The 13,729-nt window shown below is 36.7% G+C and overlaps 1 protein-coding gene across 11 annotated transcripts in view; it reads right to left on the minus strand.

Annotated features, from left to right (window-relative positions):
- VEZT (vezatin, adherens junctions transmembrane protein) overlaps window positions 1–13,729 on the minus strand; it is a 79,300-nt gene that overhangs the window by 54,520 nt on the left and 11,051 nt on the right. For 9 of the 11 annotated variants that reach the window (XM_019446474.2, XM_019446471.2, XM_019446470.2 and 6 more), the window contains exon 2: window positions 582–716. In XM_019446474.2, coding sequence (XP_019302019.1) covers window positions 582–716 — 135 coding nt within the window. Of the gene's footprint in view, window positions 1–581; window positions 717–13,729 lie in introns of those variants that run through there. The other 2 variants (XM_053895832.1, XM_053895833.1) reach the window with 1 other exon arrangement.

Genomic DNA, 13,729 nt, shown 5'->3' on the forward strand with positions numbered 1-13,729 from the left:
AGAGCGGCTGCACCAATTTGCATTCCCACCAACAGTGCAAGAGGGTTCCCGTTGCTCCACATCCTCGCCAGCATCTATAGTCTCCTGATTTGTTCATTTTAGCCACTCTGACTGGCGTGAGGTGGTATCTCAGTGTGGTTTTGATTTGTATTTCCCTGATTAGGAGTGATGTTAATTGTGCTCTCTTTTAAAAAATATGAAAAGAAAAAAATTTCAATTAATATGAGTCCTACTGGTTGAATTCTTATTAAGGCTTTAGTATATTTTTCTGGTTCCCTCTAAACAACTTCAATATTTGAATAAACAATATATTTTAATCTTCAACCATATTAATTTCCATTTATTATAGAAGTTACTGAGATAGTCCAAAACAGCAAAGATTTATGTTTATCTAAACAGTTTTGTACTACTGATGAAATAAAACATAATATCTTAAACCAGTGTTGAGGAAGACATGGAGGTACCTATGTGTTTTTTTTTGTTTTGTTTTGTTTTTGCAAGGGTAAAGGTAAAGGCACTTTGAATAATTAGTGAGGTGAAGAACAAGAGATTAATCAGAGAGAATGAGTGTGATTTCTTACTTTTGGCAGGGCTCTTGCAGGAGGCTTTTGTTGTCCCTCTGTCACTGTGCTTTTTTCTGGTTTTGGTGACAGAGAAGAGCATATTTCAAAGTCTGTATGTCCCAGATCCTGTAAGTACTGGTAAAGTGGAGAATTCTGAAAAAGACATGAAATAAAGCAAATTTCAAGATCACTGCTATTTAAAAAGCTTAGAGGTCAAATTCAATAGGAAACTCACTATCATGACCAGTATGCCCCAATTCTTTAAGGCTTCATCTATTAAAAAGTGAATTATCTGTCACAATGCCATTTAACATTAAAAAAAAAAAAATCAACAATTCAACAGAGGGACCCAAAAAAGGAAAAACTCTAAACACAGATTTTTCTGAGTGGGTACCAGCAAGAAAAAATGGATTTAGGAATATAAATAGATTTGTAAAGCAATTTCTTTGCCCAAATATTTGTAGTATTAGAGTAGATTACTTCAAAATAGCCAAGCCTGACTATAGATAGCTCCTAAGAGGGCCTACAATGAAAAGTAGTTATTACTTGAAGCTAAGAATTAAGCAATGATTATACTACATTAATTATAATTTTATACTATCATATTCACTAATTCATTCAAGCAAAAGTATGTATGACCTACCATATGTCTGCCACTGTAAACAATCTTAAAACTCCAAGAAAATTACCTAAAATAAGCTGTATCTCACATACAACCATAAGGCAAACAAGAGATTCTGTGGCTAATAAAAGCATTAGAACATGGTGGTTAAGAACACAAACTCTGGAGCCAGACTACAGGTTCAAATCCCAACTGTGCCTCTTATTGGTTGAATATCCTATGACAGTTTAAATTCTTTGCTTCAGCTGTCTCATCTTAAAATAGGAATAATAATTACACCTTGTTCATAGGGTCCTTTCAAGGACTAAATACATACAAGGCACTTAGAACAGTACCTGGTCCATAGTAATCACCCAAATTACACTTCAACTATATATAAGCCAGGTGGAAAGAGCACAGGTTTTGGAACAGACAAAACAAAAAAACAAACAAACAAAATTACTCCAATCATCAGATGCATCAGCATCACTGTTGGATGAAAATACATGGCACAATTCTTTCTGGATAAATAGCAAGCTTTAATTTTAACTTTGTCTTCTCTAAAGCACAAAGTTGGTGACATGTTTAAAAATAAACCCTGGGGGCGCCTGGGTGGCGCAGTCGGCTAAGCGTCCGACTTCAGCCAGGTCACGATCTCGCGGTCCGTGAGTTCGAGCCCCGCGTCAGGCTCTGGGCTGATGGCTCAGAGCCTGGAGCCTGTTTCCGATTCTGTGTCTCCCTCTCTCTCTGCCCCTCCCCCGTTCATGCTCTGTCTCTCTCTGTGCCAAAAATAAATAAAAAACGTTGAAAAAAAATTTAAAAAAAAAATAAATAAATAAACCCTGATTCCATTCAACAAAAATATTTAATACTTTAAAAAAGACCTTACGTTAGGTAGTAGAGATAAAATAACAACCACCATGAAAACAATAGTAAACAGCAACACAGCTAATGTAGTATCATGTGGCAAAAGCTTAACTAAACATTCTACTTGCATCATTTCACTTAAGGTTCACAACAAACTTTAAAAAGTATTATGATCATTGTTATTGTTAATACCCATTTCATAAATGAGGAAACAGACTCACTCTGTTAGATACAGAAAGCAGGATAGGTCTGATTCCAAAGCCAACACTCTGAAATATTATACTATACTATCTAAAATAACAAACAGTCCCTCCTATGTTTAGAGAGAAAGACACCAGGGAAACTTCCTTATAACTTAGTATAGAAATATCAAGCAAATTAATAATTGCAGAATTGTATTGGATACTACGGAAACAGAAGAGGCAGTTAAGTGAGACCAATATTTCTAGGGAATATATCCTTGAGTTTGGGAAAATGAGGCAGAGTGGGAATTTGCTTGTACTGGTAGCAATTTGCTGGGTATCAATTTGACAGAATAGAAGATAAGTAAAATGCCTCCTTTTAAAGCTACATTTAATACTCTTTTGAAAAAAATACACAAAAAATTATAATAAAAGGAGGGATATGTTCTTATGTCTCTACCAGACTTAAAACCTTTGGTGGCACAAACGGTTAATCTTAACATCACCCGTAATGTATCTTCAAATATTGCCTTGATCTTCAAATATCGCCTTGAATTACTCAAATATTTTCAAAATGAGTTGTGAACCCCACCCTGCTCTGTCCCCATAGTGGCAAAAGAACAAGAATGCTTGTTCGGTTGGGCTGACCTTTCGAAAAGTTTACATACTTAAAAAAAAAAACACACAACACAACTTGTTTTTAAGGCAGAACTCTTTCTTCAAGTGAACTCCCATGGGGGAAGAACAATAAATAAGATGGATCAAAGCAGAGTTACTCTAATTCCAGGGTCATCAAAGTTTTCCTGTAAAAGGCCAGACAGTAAATATTTCACACTTTGCAGACCATATGGTCTCTATCGTAACTAATCAGTTCTGCTGCTGTGGTGCAAAAGCAGCCACAGCACTACATAAAACAATGAGTGTGGTTATGCTCCAATAAAACTTTATTTATGGAAATACTGACCTTCTTATAATTTTCATATGTCACAAAATATCATTCTTTTGATACTTCCCCTCACCATTTAAAAACATGAAGTCCACTCTGAGTTCACCAGCCACAGAAAATCAGGCAGGAGCAGAGGACAAATCTGCCCCAAAAGCATTAGTTTGCTGACCCCAGTTTTAATTAAAGGCTCAGTCAAGACCTTGAGGCACACTCTGATTGCTAACTGTTCTCTGGCAACAGGCTTCAGGGTGGGGATGGGGGCTAAATTTCTTTTCATTCAAATTCTAATACCTTTCTTACTCCACACTTAGCTGATGAGTGTCAGCACTGACCCCCAAAGTCCCTTCCTTTTCCAGTTCATATCACAGCTCACAAAATAACAAAATGGAAAATTTTAAAAGTAATTAAATAGAAGAGAAACAATGAATACTTTGTTCTCCATATGTGTTCTGCACATCAACTTAAAGCATATGTACTCAGTTGGAAACACCATAATCTGGAACACTTGCTATTTCACTTTTTGCAAAATAGCAGCATTAATCATGTACCTTGAATAATACCAATAACGTCCAGAGGTGTCATTTGATACAGTAATTCTGTCAGTACCTTATTCTGCCTTTTCTAGCAATGTAAAACTTTTCATTAACTTTTTGGTTGGTTTCACAACGTTCTTATCAAAGGTGTGACATCCATTCATATGAGCTATGCAACTATGAATGATGCTTTAGTAATTCTGGTTTCTTCCCCATCTCTAGTGACAGAATTCATCACTTTCACCCTAGAAAGCACTGTTTTACAGTTCTGGAAATTTTTGGCCTGCCAAGACTATCACTGTGCCTTGTTTCATGGCTTTGTGTAACTAGTTAGACAAAATTTCAGAGTAGACAATCTTTGGAGACTACGGATGAAGGTACTGCAGGTCTGATAGAATATAATTCCAGGCACCATTGTATTTCTTATTTACACTTTACTTTTTTAGACTGCTATTACAAATCAGACCATTTCTAAACATATAAACTCAGACTGTATGTACTCTAAAGCTCTTATTCATAATGTTTATTTTAGTATTCTGAGTTGCATCCTTAATTTTGTTGTTTTATTTCTATTTTTATGCTTCCATCGCTTTAGAGCCAAAATAAAATTTAGTATTTAACCAATGATAACACACAAATGAAAAACAAAGATCCCCTGGTTAACAAACTGAACATTAACTAAGATGAACCGACCAAATTAGACCTCATAGCACAACTGAGCAAATTTTAAGAGTGCAAAGTGATTGTTGGTAAAATTATTATTTTATTAATTTAAAAAAAGTGTTTGGGGGCTAAAATTACCATCACGTTTTCTCTGAAACTGCCAAGTAACCTGTGTACTATTTGACAGATCTCAGAAAACCAGATCATGACTAGCAGTTCACAGATTTTTTTGGGTCTCAAAACCTCTTTAGGATCTTAAAAATTATTGAGAGCCCCAAAGAGTTTTTGTGGATGTCCAACAACATTTATCATATTAGAAATTAAAACTAAAAAAATTAAAATATTTATTAATTTACTTAAGATAACAGTAAACCCATTACAATATTAATGTAAATAATGTAATTTTTAATGAAAACACTATTTCTCCAAAATGAAAAAGAAAGGTATTGAACAAGATGGATTGTTTTACATTTTTGCAAACCTCCTTACTACCTGGCTTAACAGGAGAGAGCTGGATTCTTTTTTTTCTTTGAAATGTGTATTTATTTATTTTGAGAGAGAGCACGTGAGCACAAGCTGGGGAGGGGCAGAGACAGAGAGGGAGACAGAGAATTCCAGTAGGCTCTGCGCTAATAGCTATGCAGGGCTAATAGCTACGCAGGGCTCAATCACTTGTACCATGAGATAATGACCTGAGCCAAAAACAAGAGTTAAACGTTTAACTGACTGAGCCACCCAAGCACCCCTAGAAAGGGAATATTTTTTAAGTCTTTTCTGACAATTGTATTACCAAAGAATACCCATAACAAAACTCCACAAGTGATAGTTTAGAAAAGGTTGATTTTAATGTGGACTATGAAACCATATAGACAAGCTTTTTCTACCCTATGCACAAGTGAGAAGTGAAAAAGGCAAATGGGGTTGCCTGCGTAGCTCAGTTGGTTAAGCTATCAACTCTTGGTTTTGGCTCAGGTCATGATTTCGTGGTTTGGAGATCAAGCCCTACATCATGGTCCATGCAGCTGGTGCAGAGCCTGCTTGGGATTCTCTCCTTCTCTGCCCCTCCTCTGCTTGCTCTTGGTCTCTCTCTCTCTCTCTCAAAATACATTTTAAAAAAACTTGAAAAAAAAAGAAAGAAAAAGGCAAATTTGTTAGTTATTAAAATGTGACGGCCTAATATATAAAATAATGTATTTCTTCTTTTACGACAAGATCAGGCTCCATGTTGCAACAGCCCTAATCACTGTATTTGTAGGTTGGGGTATTAAATTTATAAACGAATACATAGAAATTTCTATGCTTCATATGGTAAATATTATTATAGGTTGATGGCAGCCTCAGAAAGGGACTTTTTTTTTGTAGAGGGCAAGGTAGAGTAGGTGATGATAGGTAATTTTTGGTTATAACTTTTTTCCTTGGTTCAAGCAAAATAGAAGCATAAATATTTCAGTTAAGTTGTTTTCTTGTAAAAAATTATTAGCACTGGACTCAAACTATAATTCTGTAGTATTGTAGAATGATAGTGTTGCCAAAAGAAATACGAGAAACCTCAGACACAGCATGTGGGAGCTTCTCCTCAGGAAATCCTTGTGGTTCACTATTCCTGTAAATTTTAGCCTGACAGAAAACACACATCATAGCACCAGAAAGAATTTTGCTAAATGAAAGACAGCCAAGAGTCTCTGGTTGTGCTAAGATTGTTGTGATGGCTGAAACCTATTTTTGTAAGAAAAAGAAACAAAAATAGACAGGAAACCCCAACATTTTTGCTGAACAAGCACTTCAAGAAAATGACTCATTTAAGTCCATGACTACCTGCACTTCATGCCCACCCACACATTAAAGATATCAGATCCCACACTGATGGATATATAAAGCTTGAACCACCCATTTAATGCATTGTTTGCTTTCTGCATGATTTGTGGTGCATTCTGCATAAGTGCCAGTACCATTATTGCTGGTTTGCATTTAAAAAGGAAGATAAACTAGTGCAGAAATTGAGGTGATGGGTAAAATACTTTTATTATTAGGTTCTCTCTTCTGAACTGCTTTAAACACTTACAGAGAGAATACGCTGTAACCTTCCAGGTTCTAGGCCAGAGATGGAATAGGCAACCTGGCAACAATGGCAAAATTAGGCAACTCATTCATTAATAAACACTAATGGAACATTTTCTATGTGCCAAGCAATATCTAGGCATAGGGAAGAAAACAAAACAAAACAGGTGAGGTCCTTGCTAAAAAGCTTCCTTCTATGCTACTTCTGATAAGACCACTGCTTTCAACTACCAAAGAAAATACTGAGTGTTTTGATACTTTCCAGATAGGCTGCCATGTTTCAGGAAAATCCTCTCTTGGTCCCAGCTTCCTTAAGTACAAAATAAGAATGCTATTTTCTTAAACTTGTTCAAGTGGTAAAACAAAACTCATCAGGGCGCTTGGGTGGCTCAGGCCCAGTCGGTGAAGCGTTAAGCTCAGGTCATGATCTCGCAGTTCTTGGGTTTGAAGCCCCGCATTGGGCTCTGTGCTGACAGCTCAGAGCCTGAAGCCTACTTCGGATTCTGTGTCTCCCTCTCTCTCTGCCCCTCTCCTGCTCACACTCTGTCTCTCTTAAGAAGAAATAAACATTATTAAAAAAAAAACACCAAAAAAAACCCCCATGATGTTCTGTGAGAAACAAGATAAAAAAGTGGTATGCTAAAATATTATAATTTTATGCTAAATCAAATGCCATCTTATCCTATGCAATCAGCCAATGCCAGAATACAGAAATTCTACATATCAAATTACTCAGTTTCTTCAACAAATGAACCATATAATAAAGGAAGTGGAGGAAACTGCTCAAGACTAAAGGGACATCCAAATATCACCCAAATGTCATATATGAGTTTTGCCTACATCCTGGTTTGAACAACTATACAAAGACATTTTTTAGATACTCGAGGAAATCCAAATGCAGGCTAGATATTAGGTGATACTGTAATCTAACTAAACGTGAGTTTGCTCCTCGATGAGTCACAAATAGAACTACAACAGGTAAGTTGTCACACAAAGGAAACTTTATTTGCAGCAAATAAGGACAGCATGGGGAATAAATAACTTCCAAAGCCTGACTCCCTGAGCAAGGGTGAATGGGTTTCTTTTATTAAGGATTACAATGAATATTTAGATAGGGGAGCCTCGTCATCACTTAGAGGCAAGCATCAAGTGGCACATGCATCCTAAGGAAACATGCCTTTACATGTACCCTAGGTTATGTAAATGAGGCTTGTGCTTCTCCTTGGGCAGAGATTTTTGTCATTACAATGAGGTAAAGGTAACTGACAGTCACTCTATGGGTCACTCCATCCATGGTCCACCTGCATAGGCATGAGTTGGGGGTTCAATTCAAACTGGTCTAGGTGGTCTGGGCTGGCTAGAGTTGTTTGTCCAGGCAGTCCTTATTGCTTAAGGAGTAGTTCCAGTTTCTATCACAGGATGCTATGCCCCTTGGTCTTTTGCCTGACTTCAGAGATATAAGCTGGAAAGAAGAGCCTAAGGAAAACTGTGGGACAAAGGTCAGTGAGTACAAGCAGGTGAATAGTAAAGGTCCGGTCGTTAGGTCTGGCTGGTGACAATTATTAGGGAATTACTAATTTTATTAAATAATTATATTGGAGTTAGCATTTAAAAAAAGAAGAGAGCACACTTGTCTGTTAGAGATGCATACTAAAGAATTTACAGGTAAAATCAGGTAATGTTTGGGATCGGCTTTGAAATACTCCAAGAAAGTGGCTCTCTTGGCACAGTGGGCAGCGCATCAGTCTCATAAAATACTCCAAAAAAAAAAAAAAAGGTGGGGGTGGGAGAGAAACATATCAGACAGTTTACAAAATATTAACAGCTGTTCAAGCCGAAGCTGGGTCGTGGGTATAGAGACCTTTCACTGTATTATTCTCTCCTTTTATGTATAATTTTAAAAGTCCATTATAAGTTTAAAAAAAATCAGATGCCAGGCTTTCCTAGAGTCTGGTATAAAAGATTTAAGAAAATAATATGGCAGAAAAATGTAAAATTGAGAAAATTCCATTTATTATTTTACTCTGGGAAAAAGATAAGCTTATTAAATTTTAGACTAGAACACTCAAGTCTTTACAAATTTCCATATAATGGTAGTGGTCCTTCTAATATCTGCTGAAAGAGAATATGACAAAAAGCAAATGTTAATTTAGCTTCATCTTTAAATGAATTTCTGAGTTAATTATACTAGCACCAATTAACCCACTGCAACATATGTATGTGATATTTTACGTATTCATAAAAAGTATTCATATAACATTGGGCAAATATTTGGATTTGCAAACTTTCTACAACAATGCCCAGGTCACTCAATACTCCCACCAAGGATAACAAATGTCAAAGGTATCCTCTAGCAATAAGATTTTAAGTAACCAGTCTTAGTGGAGACTTAACAGTCTTGTGACTTATTAGTCACAAATAAATGACTAATTACCTGTCAAAGTCAATTATTCATATTTACCTTCCACAAACTAATTAAAAGTTTGTGGAATAAAAAGTCTCAATTTTGTGATTTTTGGAGCCATGTTTTAAAAATACCATTAAGACAGTTAAAAAACATAAACAAAAACCAAACAGTACGTTCCTATAGAGCAGTAGTCCTCAAACTAGATTTTGCACCCATCCCCCAACTCCAATTTCTGAAGATATTTTGGCTGTTATAACTGAGGAGGGGAGGAATGTTACTGGCATCTAGTAGGCAGAGATCAGGAATGCTATGTAACATCCTACAATGCATAGGAGAACCCCACAAAGAGGTATCCAGCTCAAACTGTCAATAGTGCTAAGGTTGAGTAGAATATGAGCAATCATACATTGAAAAATTGACAAAACTTAAGTAGCCCAACAGCTGTTTTCCTCACTTCTTATTTTGGGAGAATGATAGATTTAAAAAGCAAACACCTAAATGGAAAATTACTTATTTTTCCATGACTTGTAATCTAAAACTCAATAGGCATTCTAAGAGTGAAATGAGTTATGTTCAAAATAACTACATCTGAATTTATGCATTGAAATTTTAACCAGCCATCAAGAGCAAAGTTTGGTTACGGGCACATCTTTTTTTTTTTTTTTTTTTTTTTTTTTTCTCACTATTTCAATGATTTCAGTGTTTATTTATTTTATTTTATTTTATTTTTTTTTAATATATGAAATTTATTGTCAAATTGGTTTCCATACAACACTCAGTGCTCATCCCAAAAGGTGCCCTCCTCAATACCCATCACCCACCCTCCCCTCCCTCCCACCCCCCATCAGCCCTTAGTTTGTTCTCAGTTTTTAACAGTCTCCTATGCTTTGGCTCTCTCCCACTCTAACCTCTTTTTTTTTTTTTTTTCCTTCCCCTCCCCCATGGGTTTCTGTTAAGTTTCTCAGGATCCACATAAGAGTGAAACCATATGGTATCTGCCTTTCTCTGTATGGCTTATTTCACTTAGCATCACACTCTCCAGTTCCATCCACGTTGCTACAAAAGGCCATATTTCATTCTTTCTCATTGCCACGTAGTATTCCATTGTGCATATAAACCACAATTTCTTTATCCATTCATCAGTTGATGGACATTTGGGCTCTTTCCATAATTTGGCTATTGTTGAGAGTCCTGCTATAAACATTGGGGTACAAGTGCCCCTATGCATCAGTACTCCTGTATCCCTTGGATAAATTCCTAGCAGTGCTATTGCTGGGTCATAGAGTAGGTCTATTTTTAATTTTCTGAGGAACCTCCACACTGCTTTCCAGAGCGGCTGCACCAATTTGCATTCGGTTATGGGCACATCTTAACGCTATAGGCTTACAACCAAGCACATGTGTCAGGCTAAGAACCTCAGATGCTCTTTCACACTAACTCTTATGCTCTTATGTACCCTATGGACTCTCTCCTTCTCTTTCCCAGAAGGAGCTGTTCGCAGACACAATTTTAGAAAGCCCTTTGTAGTCTACAACAACTACTGGTCAAATTCTGATTCTGGTTTCTCACCAACTATCTGCTGTTTTCTAGATGCCACTGACTGAGTGCTCACGGCATTCCACTAGAAAAATCACTTAGCTAGAAAGGGAAAACAAATGGCAATCCAACCATCAATTTGTTCATTTATCACTAATCAAATATTTATTGAGCACCTTCTATATGTCTGGCACTAGAATTATAGGACTTTTCTGCCATTAACTTCTCTCTGGGAATATTTAAGAAAAAGTTAACTGTTTTTATGCTATAAAAGGAAATTCAATTGTTCAATTTCACAAAAAATTTTTTTTGACCATATTGCTATTTTTAAATAAAAATTTCAAACAACACAAAAAGATATAAACTGAGAAATACCTTTATCTTACCCTTCACCCCTACTCCCTTTCTCAAAATGTAATAAACACTCTTTAGTTTGTGAATACTGTCTCTTCAAATTTACTACCCATTTATGCTTGAAAGTGGCTGGCAACAGAGGGGGGCAAGGTGACTCCTAGATTTCTGGTTTGGACAATTAGGTGGTGTTATTTACTGAAATATAAAATAGTGGCAGCACAACAAGGTTGAAGAGGGAGCCTATGAGATACTCAAATGTGAATAATTTAGACCTAAAATATCTGGAGATCAGGAAAGTGGCCCAGTTTGAATGCACAGATCTGAGCTTTTAGCAAATAGGTATGGTGGTAAACCCACATAGTAGGGTACAGGTATGGGAACATATTGAGTAGATGAGATCAGCTAGAGGTAATACAGAGGATGAGAAGATAAGAAGGCCTTACAAGAGGCCAATATTTCAGAAAAGAGTAGAGCCGAAGCTGGAAAATAGAGTAATAGTAAAGAAAGTTAACATTTCTTGAGTTGCTTATATGGTAGGCATTAAGTTAAGGATGTTTTATAATACTTTATTTACTTAAAAAAAGTTTTTTTAATGTTTATTTTTGAGAGAGACAGAGTGTGAGCAGGGGAGAGGCAGAGAGAGAGGGAGACAAAGAATCTGATGCAGTTTCCAGGCTCTGAGCTGTCGAACCACAAACTATGAGAACATGACCTGGGCCGGAGTCAGACGCCCAACTGACTGAGCCCCCCAGACGCCCCTATAATACTTTACTCTCAACAACAAACTTCTAAAGCGAAATTATTACTATTCCTACCATTTTAGAAGGAAATTAGGGCATATGAAGTCAAAAACGTGGCTAAGTTAAATAGTGTAAGACTAACCAGCTTTGGTCTGAGTCCAAAGCCTACACCCTTAATAATAACATAAAACTGTCTCTGAGGAAAAAGGGTATCTAGAAGAAGTCTTCTTTCATTTATTTTTTTTTTTAAGTAAGGACCACACCCAACATAGGGCTTGAATTCACGACCCCAATATCAAGAGTTGCATGCTCCACCGACTGAGCCAACCAGGTATCACTTATTGTTTTAATATGTAAGTTTCATTGCTCAGGTGAGGCCAACAGATCAGGAGATGACTGCCATTGAAAAGACAGTTATATTCATAGATCTCAAAAGATGGAGGCAGGCCATGCCATGAGGAAGGGGAGGTCATGGTGGCAGCACCAGGGTTGGTCAAGAGGGGAGAGGGAGGAAATTATGGATCACGGCCTTTACTGTGGTTTCTTTGGGAAGGAATGAGGAAGGCAAGGGAAGCAGGCTTAAAACTGGCTAGTCTGCATAATTTCAGCAGGCTCTGAAGCATAGGGGTTGTCCCTAGTGAGGTCTGGTATCTGACCCTGTGATGATTAGGGCAGATGTGTCGTGGCCAGGTGAGAGGTGTGTTACCTAGATGAACGGTTTGCTCTCTCTTAGGAATTGGTTAACTCTGGGAGCGGCAATCCCTCCAGGGTCAGTAAGGTCCTGAGATGATCAATGCATCAAAATACAGAAAGTAAAAGACATGGTTAACAACATACTTATTTATCAGATTTTATTCACTTAAGGTCCAAAATGCTGATCCTGCATGGTACAATTTTTAATTCAGGGGTATTGTTTCCTCTCTTCAGGTTGTCCTCATCTCAAATTATTAAATTATTCCCCCTTCACTGGTGGCTTTAGGTTTCATAGAACTATAGCCACTTTAATCTGGAAACACAAATCTGGATTTTTTTTTCCCCTTCTGTGAATATACTTTGTTGGAGCGTGGCAACTCCAAATCTTCATAGAATTGTTTTAGGCTCCATGACTTTTCTGTTTACTCATTCTTAAAAGAGTTCTATACTTATTATCTTAGGGTTAACAAAGTACAATCGGGAATAATTCAAGCAAAAACCAAAGGGAAATTTTCAGGTATAAATGCAAAGAGGAAAAATAATCTACAGGCGATAGATTATCAATTTAGAAATCCACTCACCAAGGGTGATAGAGCCATAGCAGGCACAAACATGATCAAGATCACACAAACAAAATTAAGCAAGTATTCCAGTGCTGCAGTTTCCCACAGGCTATGGGGGCCACAAGCAGGGGGGAGTCCGGAAACGGTCCTTGACCTGCTCCACTGGCTCATTTCATAGGTTCCAACAGTGTTTATCTCTGGTTTGGAAATGTCAGTGGAGGCTGTGAATTCTGTTCAATATTACTGAGATGCACTTTTCTTCTCACAGGAGAATGATCAGTGTCAGTTCACATCTATTGGGTTGATTCTCTCCCCCACTAATTCGTCCCCAAACAGCAGCACCAAACGTTTATTGATTACCTACGTTCATTTCTAAGTACCAGGCACATTTCTAAGCATTTTATGTGGTAACTCATTTTACCTTTATGATAACTTTATGAGGCAGAGCTCGTTTGAGAAAAGAGAAAAACTACGACATAGAAAGAACATGTAACTTAGCCAAGGTCACAGAAATAAGAGAGCCAGAATTTGAATCTACACAAGCCAACAGAGAGCCAAAACTGTTATTTATTTCACTACGTTGCAACTAATTTAGAGTAAATAAATTCATTAACTCAGTCTAATACAGTATTTTATATAGTTGTGTTTTTTTTAACCAGAAACTGGACTTGTAATTTAAAAATTATCTAACAGATTAAGTTAGAAAATTCAACAAAGCATAATTCTCCCGATAATACCTACTTTTATTCCCAATCATTTCTCTTCAGATAAGTTATAATTTGTATGTATTTACCTCAGATTACACAAACCTTGAAACTGGCTGCAAAGAATCCTGGGACTATAAAAACAACAGTACCTTATTCTTCCAAATTATTCTCAAGGCTATCTCACTGAGTTTTTAAAACAACTCTTATGACACTTAAGAGAAAATATGGCCAACATATGATAAAACTAATTTCTTTATGATAAAACCATATAATCCAATAAGAAAATATTAAAAACTACAAATATGGGCAAAGGATA

Source organism: Panthera pardus, unplaced genomic scaffold, assembly GCF_024362965.1.
Source record: "Panthera pardus isolate Hobbes unplaced genomic scaffold, ASM2436296v1 HiC_scaffold_6, whole genome shotgun sequence".
Taxonomy (NCBI): Eukaryota; Metazoa; Chordata; class Mammalia; order Carnivora; family Felidae; genus Panthera; species Panthera pardus.